The 16,962-nt window shown below is 40.1% G+C and overlaps 2 protein-coding genes across 2 annotated transcripts; both read left to right on the forward strand.

The window, feature by feature from the left end:
• The first annotated feature begins 616 nt into the window (after positions 1 to 616).
• Positions 617 to 1,844, forward strand: LOC135637257 (uncharacterized). Its single transcript, XM_065149868.1, has 4 exons — positions 617 to 904; positions 984 to 1,082; positions 1,168 to 1,238; positions 1,322 to 1,844. Exons 1-4 carry the CDS (start codon positions 754 to 756, stop codon positions 1,409 to 1,411), a joined length of 411 nt encoding a protein of 136 aa, XP_065005940.1. The 5' UTR covers positions 617 to 753; the 3' UTR covers positions 1,412 to 1,844.
• An 8,790-nt stretch (positions 1,845 to 10,634) lies between these two features.
• Positions 10,635 to 15,343, forward strand: LOC135624874 (homeobox-leucine zipper protein GLABRA 2-like). Its single transcript, XM_065128919.1, has 11 exons — positions 10,635 to 10,803; positions 10,889 to 11,133; positions 11,606 to 11,723; positions 11,905 to 12,099; positions 12,268 to 12,642; positions 13,013 to 13,114; positions 13,339 to 13,548; positions 13,711 to 13,885; positions 13,952 to 14,223; positions 14,302 to 14,388; positions 14,610 to 15,343. Exons 1-11 carry the CDS (start codon positions 10,717 to 10,719, stop codon positions 14,991 to 14,993), a joined length of 2,250 nt encoding a protein of 749 aa, XP_064984991.1. The 5' UTR covers positions 10,635 to 10,716; the 3' UTR covers positions 14,994 to 15,343.
• The last annotated feature ends 1,619 nt before the right edge of the window (positions 15,344 to 16,962 follow it).

Here is a 16,962-nt window from a genome sequence, read left to right on the forward strand (position 1 = left end):
AAAATTATTAAGAAAGGAACATTATGATAATACATCTGCAGCTCAAACAAACAAACAATTAGAACGAGATTTGCTTCAAGACAGACGGACGATTCGTGCAATAATAGCAGACCAGAAGGATACGCTCCAAATCTAGTGGTCCTCTGAGGCTCGTCGCACGTGCATCAGAGATATATATATATATATATATATATATATATCCCAAATCAAGATACGAAGAATCTAAGCATACCAGCGGCTATATCTACCATGAGATCCTCCTATCCACGTGACATGATTCGTGGAGCTTGCTAAGTAAACCTTTTTACTACCATATCGGAATCCGATAACCTGAATCTACTTGGATTTTGGCAGAAATTTTTAGTGTGATCTTCTGTAGATCTTTTCCAATACTAGTATATCAAATAAAATACTCTGACCTAATCTGCTTCCCCAGTTGGGAGAGTTGATATTAGTGCGCGGATTTTGTGGTATCGAAGTCCACAGCCAAAACTTTCTTTTTATTTATTGAGTTTGGATACGATCGATATTAGCACACAGCTAAGCAAATAAGATCTCCCTAAATCCACATACATCTAAACCAGCAAATCATTTCATTGGTCTCAGGCAACCCCACACCCTTTTTATATCAGTCATCTCTCGCTCTCTCATTCTTGTTCTTGTTGGTCTTCTTCTTGGCTTAGATTTGGAGATCGATCGGAAAGGAGGGATGGGAAGCACATACTTCAAGGGAGGACGGCTGGGAAGCGGAAGATGTGGGTCATCCAGGAAGGGGAAGAAGGAGAAGTCAAAGCAACCCCAGAGAGGACTCGGGGTGGCTCAGCTGGAGCAGATGAGACTGCAGAGTCAAATGGAGGAATATGTTTCGTCGCTGGACTCCCCATTCTGCAGCGATCTCAACATGGTCTCCCAGATCTTACCCATGTTTTGATTGTCCTTGTTCTTTTCTTCCTCCTCCTAAATCCCCATCATGGTTGTCTCAGCCGGAAGACTCGAGAGTGGAAATGGCATTCTCATCGCCTCCCTCGTCACCATCCGGTATCGTTTCAGGGCCTTCGTTTGCGCTTCATCCCAACATGATGGTATCTCAAGCTTGCACTCATGGGTTTGTACACGGACAAGATTGCGTCCGCTCATGCTTTTTGCTGCTTCTTTCGTGTATCGTAGATGGATTATCATGGAGACGCCGGAAGAACAAGTTTCACTGGTGGCGAACGCTGGTTGGGTACTTGGGCAAGGTATAGTGTAGTTTGGTCATCAGATTGGGTGGAAGAGGTTTTGAAGGATGCTCACCGATTCTCCTGCTGTTTCATGTTACCAGATCGCATCTGAGTCAAGGAGGCATGTCTTCATCGCACTGCTACTCGCCGCCAACCGTGACATTGCCGCTCTTCGAAGAAACCACCACTGAGGTTGTCTTGATTTCTTATGCTGCCTCACTTATGATCTAAATAAACTCATCGTTTGCCATGCAGGACTCAGCACAGGAGAATAGACGGCATGATCAAAACCTTTCGATAAGCTCGATCAGCCAGAATTCTGATCCGGATGATGCACGACAAGTAGTAGACTTGGAGCTTAGACTATGACTCTAAATACTTGCATGGATGACCTCCTTCCTGTTCATGCTCTTACTGTATATTCTGCAGAAAAAGAAGAGAAAGATTATTGTAGGGTATCCACAAAGGCAAAATTTTGATGTCATCTTCGTGTATTAGTCTTGCATGAGACACCATGAAGCACAGATCTAATATGAGGTCATCTTTGGTTCTCATGAATCGTAGATGGTTGAGGCTTTCTCTATCTTTGGTTAGCAGCTAACAAGAAATCACTTGCCCATTTCATGGAGACTCTCTCTCTCTCTCTCTCTCTCTCTCTCTCTCTCTCTTTTATCCTCTTCTTCTCTTCTCTTCTATTTTGCATGCATGGCTACTAAGTCCTACAAGAGACAGGAAACAAGTCTTTGGGCAAAAGATAAGTGATCATGCCAAGATTTCAGTAGTCCATCAGTTTATGTATTTAAATCTGTACTTCTTAATTCACTTATATATAGAATAATTTTATTTTGAATTCGTTACAGCTGGCTTAGCACTACTATCAAATTGTATCTTGGCGAAGATATTGACTAGCTTAGCTAATAAAAATCTTACTGATTATTATCGTAAGTATTATCATTATTATTATTGTTGTTGTTGTTGTTGTTGTTGATGATGATGATGTTGTTGTTGTATCCATGGAGACATGATATCTTTAGGTATCGCAAGTAACAAAAACCTTATAACAATTATATTGATGATATGATAAATATTGCTTAGAATCCATAAGTATCCTTATCCCACTAGTATTGTATGCCACTAGGTTATCACATCAGATCTTAACTTGCATGCAAGTAGATTATTTTCATAACTAAGACTCTCGTCATCTAGATATCATAGGAACAATCTACCTCTTAATGCAAGTAGGTTAGGAGGTTGTTTCTTAGAGAAGAATTAGAAGTTGTAAAGGAATAGGAGTCTTGAGTAGAGTCCTATTAGGAGTTGGTTAGAAGTACGAGTCCTATTAGAAGTTAGGGTTTAGAAGCCCTATAAATAACCATGTATTCCTCCTCTTTTCATAAGCAATAGATGAATCTTTTCTGCAGCCTTTGAGCAGCAACTTGGAGGGAGGAACCCTTATAGAGTTCCAAGGAGGTCGATCAATCCCTATAGAGTTCCAAGGAGGCCGATCTCCTAAAGAGATCAACCCTAAGTTTAGAATCTGTAAGGGTTCTAACACCTGGTATCTGAGCAACATTCTTGGCGTCTCGCTGCCCTTCCACAGCCATCCATCAGCCCTCCACAATCGCCCAAAGTAATTCTCATAATTGCTTAAAAGATCGTCACCAAATTTCACCATCATCCCACCACCATAGATTATCATTTGATCTCTCCGTGAATTGTAACAAGTTTTGGTTTCCTATCTTACTGCTATTGTAATTTAGTTATCCTTATTCGAAAATCCAAAAAAAAATTGTTCTAAAATTGCTGCATAAACTTTTCGCGCAAAGTTTTCATCTCTACGACAAAAGATACATTGCAGAATTCCAGCAGCATAGCACAATCTGTTTGATCTTGCTACTGTATTTTTTCTATCTAAATCTTTATGAAATTTTTATGATAGCTTTAACACTTCCTAATAGTAGATTTTCCTTTGGTTTTGTCAAAAAATTCTCAATATAAACTATTGATCTTTTACGTCTAAACTGTTATACTTGAAAATCTACACTGTAAAATTCTAGCCGCATAGCATAGTTTGTTTGATCTTGCTACTACATTTTTTCTGTCCAAATCTCTACGAAATTTTTATGATAGCTTTGATACTTCCTAACAGTGGATTTTTTTTTCATTTCATAAAAAAATTTTTAATATAAACCACTGATTTTTTACGTCCAATCTACTATATTTGAAAATCTACAGAAAATTTCAGCCACATATTGTTGCCTTAATCGATCTATTTGCAATCCTTTTTAAACGAAATTTCTTATACACTTCATAAATCATCTTAGCTTCCATCTAATATTGATCTATTGAGGAATTCATCTCTAAAAACGATTTTGTGTTGCTATAAATTTTCGTCGCAAACTGCTAAAATTTTTCGACGAGAATTCTGCTATTGCAACTTGCATCAATTTTCTTACTGTTATACTGCTGAAATTTTCTTGATTAAAATAGACATCCTTGCTGTCAGATTTTGCTATTAATTCCCTCCTCAAACCTCTCAAGTTTTTGATGGAAATTTTGTCGAGAAACCATAGTTTTTTTTATAACAATTCTGCTCTTACAAGACAACACATATTTGCAGCAACTTCCATTGATTTCTGTCAAACCTTTGCTGCCATCTACCACAGATCCAAAACTTTCATCCACAGCCCTAAAACTCCACTAAACCATACCCTCAAACTGCCCCCAAAATAGCCACAAAACAAGTCTAAACTGCAGCCTATATCCACCGATCCACCAACCCTTTCGACCATCACTTCTTTCAACCTATATATGCCTTTAACCCGACAACAAAAGAGAGATCTTAACATCACATATTTAGAGGCATATACTATGGCATTTGAGGAGGCAATCAATGCTAAATTCGAAGCCTTCAAGGTGCAAATGGAGGATAAGATTCGAACGCTATTTACCGAACTTAGATTGAGCCGACCACTAAGCCTAAAGAAATCACATTAAGGAGATAGCTTTGCCCAATCGCACCAAGCTCGAAGAGATGACTTCCAAGGAAGGGGAGGCTCTATGACTGACCCCAACTATCTACGCATGAGGGTGGACTTTCCTAGATGGAAAGAAGGAGACCCGATTGGTTGGATCTCACACGTGGAGCGATATTTTCGGTACCACAAAATCGTGGACGTATCTATGGTGAAAATTATGGCTATACATCTTGAAGGGGATGCTATACAATGGTTTGACTAGTTTGAACACACTCATGGAATCCTCTTATGGTGACAATTCAAAGAAAGACTGCTGATCCGCTTTGGACCAACCGATTACGAGAACATCGACGAACAACTAGCAAAGATCCGACAAACCTCCACCATTCAGGAGTACCAAATCAGGTTTGAAAGGTTATCTAATCAAACTCATGATTGGTCTCAAAAACAGCTATTAGGGACCTTCATTGAGGGCTTGAAGCCGGAGATCTAGGGAGAAGTTAAAGCACGACAACCGTACATGCTTATGACAGCCATCTCTTTCGCACGACATCAAGAGGAGCGATTGAACCATGAAGCTCGGAGGACTAGGGTCGCTCCTCGACCAGCAATACTGAAGCCCTCAGCCCCCCTACTGTTGATCGAGTCCCTGCACCAAAGAGGTTGACAAGAGAAGAGCTTCGGGAGTGATATGCGAAGGGGTTATGTTGGCATTGCGATAAGTCGTGGAGCCGTGAGCATCGCTGTAGTAAAGGGAGACTTCTTATGATTGAACCAATAGAAGAATATGTTATTGAACATCCAGAAGAAAGCTTTGAACATGAAGAAGAAGATGTAGAAGAAGAGCCACAACCGATCGAAGTCACGGTACATGCACTAGTCGACTACTCAAACCAGCAAACGATAAAAGTTGGAGGCCTTCTCAAACAACAATCGATCACTGTTTTCATCGACATAGGCAATACTAATAACTTCCTATGCAGTAAGGTTGCTACCCGGATGGCCTTACCTATCGAGAATTGTAGCAAGTTTGACATTAAGGTCGCCGACGGATAGATTTTGAAGTATGATCATAGGCACCCGCGAGTGAAACTATTACTACAGGACTAAGAGATAATTGCATATTTCTTCCTCCTCTCTTAATGATCATAAGGCAATACTCAAAATTAAATGGTTACGACATTAGATGATATTTCTTGAAATTTTATGCAACTAATTATGAAATTTTATAGTAAGGAGAAACAAGTGATACTGCACGGGAAACATGGGGGCGACGTAACGACAATTTGCATACAACAAATGAAGAAGGTTTTGCATAAAACATACAGCGACTTTTTGGTACAACTTGAGCAGCAAACTAAGGAAGAGCCAATAGAATTTGAAGATCCAAACTTACTTCCTTTGCTTGTTGAATTTTCAGATATATTTGATGAACCGCACAACCTACTTCTTACCTGTCGGCATGCTCATTATATAACGATTCTTCTAAGCAAACTTCCAGTAAATACTCAGCCATATCAGTATATACATCTCTAGAAGGATGAAATAGAAAGGATTGTAAAAGAGATGCTCGAAACAGGAGTTATTTGGCCAAGTTATAGTCTCTACTCTTCACCGGTGCTACTTGTACGTAAGAAGGACGAAACATGGTGAATATGCGTTGATTATCGAGCTCTCAATGGCATAACCATCAAGGATAAATACCCTATTCTAGTAGTAGATGAATTGCTAGATGAAAGGGAACACAAATCTTCACAAAGTTGGACCTTCGATTCGGGTATCATCAAATACGAGTATGCGAAAAAGACATACCGAAAACCGCCTTTCGAATACACAACGACCACTATGAATTTTTGCTTTCTTCAACAAAAGGTGAAATATCTTGGGCATATCATATCAGAGGAAGGTGTGATGGGACCCCTCCAATATAGAAGCAATGCAGAACTAGCCGACCTTGAGGAACATAAAATTGCTACATGGCTTTCTGGGTTTAATAGGCTACTACCATAAGTTCGTGAAAAACTATGGAAAGATCAGTGCACCACTTACTTTCTTACTGAAAAAAGATGTCTTCCAATGGTTGGACAAAGCCTCCACTGCCTTCGACAAACTTAAGGCAGCCATGACGACAACGCCGATGCTAGCACTACCAGATTTCAACCGACCTTTCATTATTGAGGTCGACGCATCTGGAGTCGGAATTGGAGCCATTCTCATGCAAGATAATCGACCACTCGCATACACTAGCAAGGCATTGTCTCCCTCCCATCAAAATATGTCAATATATAATAAGAAGATGCTCGCTATTGTGTACGCAGCAACGAGACGGGGACCCTAGATCAGTTGATGATTTCAAATTAAAACTGATTATAAAAGCCTCAAGTATTTTTTGGAGCAAAAGATATCATCCCTGAGCAGCAAAAATGAGTAACAAAACTTCTTAGATTTGATTATGAAAAACTTCTTAGATTTGATTATGAAATAACTTACAAAAAGGAGAAAGAGACTGTTGTTACAGATGCACTTTTGCAGCTACCCGAGCAAGCTGAATTTTCGACCGTTTCACTTTCGACTAACGACTTCCTTGAGGATATTAAGATAGAATGACAGGAAGATTCGAAGACCAGTAAGATCATAAAAAAATTGGAGGAAGCACCAAGCTCCGTGACTCATTACAATTGGGACTCAAAAGAATTATACTATAAGGGACATATTGTGCTTATGACAAATTCTACTTGCATCTTCACAAGCAGATTTTGAACAAAGTTATTCCATATACATGGTACTAAATTGAAAAGGAGTATGACATATCACCCACAAACCGACGGCCAGATGGAAGTTGTAAATAGGTGCTTGGAGACAGCCCAAAGACACCCACCAAATATGACTACTCAAAGAGAACTCCAGACCCAGCCAAGTGCCATTATTGATCGACGGATCATGACTCAACGACGATGACCCACTACTGAAGTGCTAATATAGTGAGCGAACCTACCAACAGAAGATGTCACTTAGGAGAATTATGATGACTTGAAGATCAAATTTTCAGAATTCATGAATCGTCAGTCTCGAGGACAAGGCTGATTTGAAGAGGGCGAGTCAATTAGGACTCTAGCTAGGAGAGTCCTAATTGAGAGGGACATTCATGTAAAACCTACCTAAGCCGACCCATATTAAAAAGGTGAAGAGGTCAGCTAGGGTTAGAAGGTTGTTTCTTAGAGAAGAATTAGGAATTATAAAGGAATAGGAGTCTTGAGTAGGAGTCCTATTAGGAGTTGGTTAGAAGTAGGAGTCATATTAGGAGTTAGGGTTTAAAAGCCTTATAAATAGCCATGTATTCCTCCTCTTTTCATAAGCAATAGATGAATCTTTTCTTTTGAGCAGCAACTTGGAGAGAGGAACTCCTATAGAGTTCGAAGGAAACCGATCCCCTAAAGAGATCAACTCCAAGTTTAGAATCTGCAAGGGTTCTAACAAAAACTCACTCTCTTAAATCAAAGATGAGAAGGAGAAAATTTTAACATGTAATATAAATTGAAGTTAAGTTAGTAGGGAGTAACATATCTTATTAGTGGGGACTAACAAAGATGAGAATAAGCACCAACACAATCTAATGTTAAGGTTTATCATTATCTTATTATCATTTTCTCAGCTAATTTCCATCAATCTCTTTTACTATCTCCCTCTCCTCATCTTTCATCATTATTTTCCATCCTCCCCTTTTCCATCCCCATGTTATTTCCTATGTATGTTTTTGTCTTATAAATCATCAAAATTTGATTGTTTTTTTTCCCTCTTATTCATGCATTTTGTTTTTTTTAACTATAAAATTTTTATTTGTATATATATATATATATATATATATAGGTATAATAAAAAAAAATAGATTATATAAACATGACATCCAAAAAGACCCATAGATTAATTATGAGTAGTAGGTTGGTCAGGGAATGCACTATTTTATTGCCCAAAGCTGCTGCTCACTCTAATGTAAGATGGATGGGTCGCTCTCACACATGATAAAATTATTCACTCCAATTTATGAGAGAGTAACCATCGAATGGATTGAGGTACATGAAAATTAATATCCAATTTAGGTTCAGGTTATGCACATGTTTCTAAGGTTTATTACGGGAACAATAAGGACAGCAAGGAACTCATGATGATGGCTACAAAACCAAGTTTCTCCACAACTACCATGCAGAGCTACCAATCTCATGCAAGAAGATAAGAAAGCCTTGCTGTATCAAACTGCTCCTTCCACCAGCTTTTCTCCAAAAAGAAGAAGACAAATTCCCACACCAGCAGCCTTTGATATGTTCATCTTAACAAAGACATACAGAGAAGAGATGTTGGAAAATAGAGCTTTTCTGTAACAAAGAACTAACAGTAGTAGGTGTTAGAAAATGCTCAAGTGATCAACCCACTCAATTAACTTTGCAAATTCAAGTTTTTAGTATTACTTCATACAAATTCCTTTTTCTTTTTTCCAATGTCAAATTATCTTAAAATCCCCACTCAATGAGAGATTTTAAAAATACTTTGATTTTTAAAATTATCTAAAATTTGATGTCTTGAGATGATTTGATAGCCTTTATTAGTTAAGCTAACTTAAGATTGTCACTAAAAAAACACATCCTTGAGTGCTTGTTCAATTCAAATCTCTCATTTTCTTTCTCTGCCTGTTCAATTCAAATCTCTCAATTCAAACACATCCTTGAGAATTTGGGGTGAAATATACATAGCCTAGAACAAGAACGAATCTCTTAAATGAGTTCTAAACCAAATCTTGGTCTTCCTTGATGAGACCACAGGAAAAAAGAGAAAGAGGACAACAGTAGACGTGTGGGGTTGGTTCCATGATCTAAAGAAAATAAAAGTACATGGCTACAGATCATTTGCCCTATCTACCATTCCACAACTACTCAAAACCATCATGTGGTTCATTCAAAATGCTCTCATTCATCAACCAAGATTTGACAGACAGCAGTAGTAAATGTTGGGATATATTATGAGAGCTTTTACCTTGTGTTATCCCATTTTGATTCAGATTCAAATACAACATCCTACCAGTTGTTGCAGGTAAAGAAAGAGACACCTGAAGGCAAAACACTGCAGATGTTATCTCCACAAAAAAAAAAAAAGAAAAAAAAAAAACATTATTGTGAGGAATTGTGATCACCAGCAAAATATCCTGAGAAAGCAGGAGCATGAGAACATTATGTAAATAATCCAATTAAAAGATGCACATGCACGCATATTCTTAATTTCTTTAATAAAAGTTCCATGGGTTTCTAAATTCTGACTAGCAAAAAATAAGGGTTTCTCGGTGGCTGAGTCGACTATTAGAGCCATCGTTATTAAGAAACAATGCCACAGAGGCACATAAAAAAGGAGATATGGAGATCATGGATGCATTATTATGGTCCAAGTAATTCCAAATTCTTTGATATATAAAAGAAATAGATCATTAAACTCAGATGTTCAGTATTCCAACACTAACAATGATGAGAAAGACATGGAAAAGGAATGAGTCCTAGTAAAAAGCTTTTGCTATTAAATTTTCTTCTCTTTCAAAACAATGCACACAAGTGATTTGGTTTAAGCACGAGTGCTGCCATGGAAGTGGCCGAGGAGACTGATTACTGGTTGTTGATGAGGGCGATGCATTTGAATCAACCCTGCACTTGACCACCTGGACCGGACAGAAACATGTCCGTCCCTGTTTCAAGAAAAAAGCTTCCTGTTCTTATGCAGGTGGAACAGACATGCGCAGAAACACCATTGTGAATCAGATGAATTCATATTCTCACCCCTAGACAACCACCATTCAAGCTCATGACACCCTTAATCCTTCAAAACGATGCCTGCATCCCACCATCTTCCTCAAAATTCCAGATGTACTAGTCTCCAGGAATTCATGTTTCTCCAAGGCCTTCTTTACGTCTAAAGTTCGGCCACCAAACATTCTTTTCTCCATGCTCGCTTTGACTCGATTCGAGACCGATTTGGAACATCAAGGATTCACCCATCTAACTATTTAACAGGAAAGTTTACTCATCAAGAAAAAAGAGCACACGGAGAAGTATCAAATAGATAATAACAATTGTTTGCTTTGAAGACGCAGCATGGACGGATAGAATCATAGGGAAATGGGAGTCTTCACTTCACAGGTAAGGGACAATAGTTTCTGCAAATTTACATTCCAGATTGGTAAAAGTGAAGGATGGATCATATGGTAGCATGGCTACCGAAGGCCTGCATGGATGACTCTCTTTAAAGGCACAGTTGCCAGCCATGTAAAGATAGTGTTGTTTCCTATGACACACATTGCATACATAACTGTCATTCAATCCTAACAGTCCTCCATTACATCTTTCCATTGCAGAGTCTCTCCCTTTGTTTTGTATCATTTATTCCTCATTCCATATTTCAGCTACCTCCCTCCTCAACTTTCCCTCTTAACACCATTCCATATCTCCATTCCCCCTCCAACTTAATCTGGGGGCTTTGCATGCATGAGAAAACACCTAAGCAGCATGAACAACAACAACATTCCTCCTGTCAAAGACTTCTTTGCATCCCCAGCGCTCTCCCTCTCTCTAGTAACTACCTATTTCTTTGCATCCTTACCGCTCTCCCTCTGTTCGATCATGAATTTAACATTTTTCCTTCCTGAAAATATGATAGGCAGGTGTATTCAGGAACAATGCAGCGGCGGCAGCAGCCGAGGTGGAGGAAGGGGACGAGGGGAGTGGTGGAGGGGGTCAAGGGGAGCAGGCAGGGATCAGCGGCGAGAACTCTGGGGCAGCGGGTCGATCCGAGGAAGACAGAGAGTCCAATGAATCACAGGATGACAACAGAGAGGTCGGAAACAAGAGGAAGAGGAAGAAGTATCATAGGCACACAGCTGAACAGATCAGAGAAATGGAGGCGTGAGTTGGTTTGCTCAACTTGATCCTCCCTCCCTCCTGTCTTTGTGACATACTAGGAGTTTCTACATACTCATGCATGTCTCGGTTTCTGCCAGGTCATAATGGTATATTGCTTTTTGCCATGTCTAAAGCTTCATATTGTGAATTTTAAAGATATTATTCTAAGTAGTGTAAAACCGGTCATTTGATTTCAGAAAAAGAATTGCCCAGACCACGACCCACTCATGTTCCTTCAACTCTAAATCAGAATAAAGCACATAATCATAGAGAGTGTAGTCGATCATCAAAAGGATACCAGGTAGCAGGAGCTTTGTGCAGTTCAAGAAAAACCATTATCTAGGAACTGATCTGTTCCTTTCTGTGATAAAATCATACTGGGTAAACAGGAACATGTACCAAATAAAAAACTAATGATGACTACCATTAAGTGTGGTTAACCAATCAAATCTAATATAAGGAATGGGCAACACAGGTTGTTCAAGGAGTCACCCCATCCAGACGAGAAGCAGAGGCAGCAGTTGAGCAAGCAGCTAGGCCTTTCTGCCAGGCAGGTCAAGTTCTGGTTTCAAAATCGACGAACCCAGATCAAGGTACCCATTCAAAGAACTAGCCTGTCTCGAAAATTATATGCCAAATGGATCAGTTGCTTAAAGAAATGAGATTAGAACACAAATAATTTTAAGAAGACTAGTTTTGCAATCACATACCAGTTTCATTTGCTCTCGCATCTTTTGAACATTGAACTATCATGAAACTGTAAGTTCCCCACAGGCGGTGCAGGAGCGGCATGAGAACTCCCTACTGAAATCTGAGATAGAGAAACTGCAGGAGGAAAACCGTGCCATGAGAGAGACGATAAAGAAAGCGTGCTGTCCCAATTGTGGTGTTGCAACCTTAAGCAAGGACACCACCATGACCACAGAGGAACAACAACTTCGTATCGAAAATGCCAGGCTAAAAGCAGAGGTATGGCTTATGACCCAATGGCTCATTATCTGACTAGCTAATCTGTACACTTGCTAGAAATAACATTTTGACTTTTGCAACAGATTTCCCCGTATTTTTATACCTATTGAACATTTCAACTATTGCTATTTCTACTGCAATAACTTTGATCTTCAATCCAACTCCTAGATAGAAAAACTACGTCGAATGCAAGGAAGCATCCCGGATGGAAACACTTCACCAAGTTCATCATGCTCTGCAGGCGCCGATCAAAACAAGAGCTCATTAGATTGCTATAGTGGATTCTTGGGTCTTGAGAAATCTAAAATTTTAGAGATCGTCAATGTTGCCCTGGATGAGCTGATCAAGATGGCTACTGCCCAGGGACCCTTGTGGGTTCGAAGTGTTGAGACCGGAAGGGAGATACTTAACTATGATGAGTATGTTAAAGAATTCTCACCCGATAATTCAAGGAATGGATGTCTCAGGAATATTGAGGCTTCCAGAGAGACTGGTGTCGTCTTCTTTGACATGACAAGGCTCGTACAAGCCTTCATGGATGTGGTAAAGTTCATATGTCTACATGCATATCAGTTTCTATCCTATTGAAATTCCTGGAACTTTCTTGTTTGCATATATTTACAGATAGCTGGATATCAAACATAACTAAGTCATTATAAACTTCGAATTTTTATTGTCCATTCTTATAGCACTTTCTCGCTGCCAGTCACCCATGAAAATATCAAACATCAAACAGAAGCTAATTAGCAAATTAGAACAGAATTGCACTCCTAAATTGGTATTTGCATGGGTTCCTTGACATTAGCATACTTAGCCTTTTACTTCTGACCAAATTAACAATAAATCTTAATGATGACTATTTAGATACCGGTACATAACCTTCTAATCTCTGTTTGTTCCTTTCTTGTTGTAGAACCAATGGAAGGACTTATTTCCTTGTATGATCTCCAAGGCTGCCATAGTTGATGTCATTTTCAATGGACAGGCTGACAGTAAAGATGGTACCTTACAACTGGTAAGCTCCCTTAACCAGCATGACTGAATCAGTAAGGAAGGCCTCTTCACTTCGACATTGTTTTCATCATGAACTCGACCAATCAAGTTTATCTTATCACAGGAGTCATCAGTACCCCATAGATGTCCTATTCAACTAAGTTCTTGCTGACTAGAGTATCTGTGACTATTCAATGTACATAATACAGGTAGTAGTTCTCATAGTAACTCATTAAATTTTCTCAGATGTTTGCAGAAATTCAGATGCTTACACCTTTGGTGCCAACAAGAGAAATCTACTTTGTGAGGTACTGCAAGAAACTAAGCCCTAGTAGGTGGGCAATTTTAGACATATCCATTGACAAACTTGAAGAAAACATAGATGCATCACTCATGAAGTGTAGGAAGCGCCCATCAGGCTGTATAATAGAGGACCAAGACAATGGTCACTGCAAGGTATTTCAAAATCTTATAGTTGTTTCCCTCTTATATGCAGCAGTTCTGCAACCTTCCTCTCAAGATTGAGATGCTCATTATCTTAAGATGAAATTGTAAGATCATTTGGTTATACACAACTGCATCATCTGCAAGTCATCATATTTCATTCTCTGAATCTAGGTGATTTGGGTAGAACACATGGAATGCCAAAAAAGTGTAATTCCAACACTATTTCGCTCGATTGTTACCAATGGCCTGGCTTTTGGGGCTAGACACTGGATGGCAACACTACGACTGCAATGTGAAAGATCAGTTTTCTTCATGGCCACTAATGTTCCCACAAGAGACTGTAATGGTACGTAGCAATTCTTTTACCTGTTAGGAAAATGAACTTATTACTTACCTCGCATGAGATTCTCAGGAGTCTCCACACTGGCTGGAAGAAAGAGCATCCTGAAGCTTGGACAAAGAATGACTTCAATCTTTTGCCAGAACATCGGTGCATCAGGACACCGCACATGGACCAAGGTATCGACAAAGAGTGGAGATGAAATTCGATTCACATCAAGGAAGAATATGAATGATCCTGGTGAGCCTCCAGGACTGATCATCTGTGCAGTTCTGTCGACATGGCTGCCTGTTCCTACAATGACTCTATTTGATTTCTTGAGAGATGAATCAAGAAGAGCTGAAGTAAGATATTCTACATCACTCCTTTTTGTCATATTTGCTCTGCTAGATAGTAAACAAACCTCCTTTTTTGTTGTTCAGTGGGACATCATGCTTACACCAGGCCCTACTCAAACAACGGTGAATTTAGCGAAGGGCCAAGATCGTGGAAACTCTGTTACGATGCATGTAAGTATAAGTATTCAACAATCTGTTGATATGATTCATAATTAGCAGTCGAAAAACCAAAGAACTTTAATCCCAAAGTTTCCGGTAGAATATTAAATTAACAAAAATAGAAATACAAAATAAAATTTAAAACACACTAGGCCAGTGATCAAATTGACATACAACATTTCTTTTTAAAGATGTAAAAGTTGAGATGTTTAATATTTGATGTGCATACACAGACAACAACTTCATCAGAGAGGACTAACATTTGGGTTCTTCAAGATAGCAGCACTAACGCTTATGAGTCAATGGTGGTTTTTGCTCCTGTGGACATTGATGGCATGCAATCAGTGATGACTGGGTGCGATTCTAGTAGCTTGGCTATATTGCCATCAGGATTTTCTATACTTCCTGATGGGCTTGAGACCAGGCCTCTCGTGATCACATCTAGGCCAGAGGAGAGGACAATGGAAGGAGGATCTTTGCTTACAATAGCATTCCAAATTCTTGCCAATTCCTCACCCATGGCGAAGCTAACAATGGAATCAGTGGAAACTGTGAACACACTTGTTTCATGCACACTGCAGAATATCAAGAAAGCACTGGGCTGTGAAGATGGGTAACTTACGTGGCCTAAGCAAATTTGTGAAGATGATGGAAACAGATTCAAATCACTAATTGGAGGAATCAGACATGCACAAACACGGGAAGAGTAAGTAAAATATAGAAATCAATATAGATTGGTAAGAATTAACAACATGGTCAGAAAGCTTGCACTGGAAGAATTCAGATCAGATGATCTAGGTTGAAAAGCAGGCCTGTGCAGAAGGTATAAAAGAATGTAACATGTAGCAAGTTCTTCCAATGCCAGTGAGTCTTCACAAAGCATTTCTTTTGGCCTTTTGGAGGGGACCGTGTCACATGATATTGATATAAGCTAATGAGTTCTACAATTATTGAACTCATAACCTAATGAGATGTATTTAACCGCAAGAGTTTGAAGCTTCGCTGATGGTAAGGATGGCACTAAAGTTGGCCTCTCCCTCCCATCAATCAATCCTCTGAAAGGGAGGTGGAAGAGACCAAGAACAGGCAACTAAAAGTAGTTCCTTTACAAAGATAGAAAGGAAGACTGATAAAACAGGCACCTGATCCGACTGAAAGCCTTGCCAAGACCAAAATACCTGGTAGGCATCATCGTCCATAAGATTCAATTATGGGCACTGAATCATAGTCGAGTTTGTACATCATGGTTACTCTCGCAAATTAAGGCAGAACTAATTTAAGAAGAGATTTGCTATCTTTAAAGGATCCTTTCGTACAATATATTGGCCACATGGATCTACATCGTCTCGCTGTGATGAACGATCTCAGAAAGTAAAGCATCATTCAAGTTGGCCAAAGGAAAAGGCGTAGCAAATTTCAACTCAAGGGTGAAGTGGAACGAAAAGCACTCTCCTCTTACAGCGGTTAGAGGGAGATTTACCTGACGCCAAAGAGAAAGGCAGGAGGAAGGTTCAAGGCCCAAAATTCCCGTTGAAAACTCAAGGTATGGCCCAAGAGACGCTCTGTCCGCTGCAATTCCAGGCGAGCTTACACCCTATTCACCGCCCTGTACCAATACTGCCGTCGTGAAAACGTGCGCCACCCCGTCGTCCACTGCGACACCGCCGTCCGTTGGATTAGGATCCAGCGAAGGCTTGAATGCCAACGACCTCCAGCGTCTTCCACCTCGTCGCCATCGACAAGATCGCTCGACCTCGTCCTCCACGCCATGCTCACGAAGCGCCGAGTGCAAAACGAAGAGGGATTGCTCGACCCACGTGGGAACCAACAGGGCTCTAAACCAATCCGCTTATTCTGACTTCTCCAACAAGATCCTGAAATTTCGGATCCTCATTTCGGGTCGATTCAATTCGGATTCGGATCCTGGTTGGATGACCAGGATAAAGCCTATGTGGACCGATAGCGTGTTGTCTCCACAGTGGAATTTTCGACATCCGACATTACCCGCCATGACTGCGCTTTATCGACCGACGCGCACGTCCCTCCCCGTGGTAGCCGTGCAACCGGTGGCCGTGTGGGGCATCGCTGGAAGCTCCTTCATCGACGACAAGTGCGCCCGCAACCCTCAGGTCGAATCCTTTCGTACGCGCCCGTCGAGCTCCTTGGACCTGATCTGACTCAGATCTCGATAGAGGTCTTCGGCAACACCGTTGGCCAATCGGACCGCTACGGCTCCGATGCCCCCTTTCTCCTCGAAAGGTTCTTCAGGTAGACCAACGGAGTCTGATCTCTCTCCCCGACCACGTCGATCAGATACATTTGCTTTGTGATGAATGCCATCGACTTGTTTGCTGAATTGCTGAGCAAGTTCTCCGAGACATTCACAGCTCATTTCTCTAAAGGGAAATGTTGCTTAAGTTTGTTGCTCGGACAAAACCGTAAACAAAGTGTTTAATATAATATTCATGTATACTCATGGAATACTCAGGGAAATGTTGCTTAATGCTCATGTAATACATAGCATGTAAAGGGCTGACAGTAGGTTTAATAACCCCATTTTCTTTAGTTTTAATGGTCGTCTTAGGC

This window comes from Musa acuminata, chromosome BXJ1-3 (genome assembly GCF_036884655.1).
Source record: "Musa acuminata AAA Group cultivar baxijiao chromosome BXJ1-3, Cavendish_Baxijiao_AAA, whole genome shotgun sequence".
Taxonomy (NCBI): domain Eukaryota; kingdom Viridiplantae; phylum Streptophyta; class Magnoliopsida; order Zingiberales; family Musaceae; genus Musa; species Musa acuminata.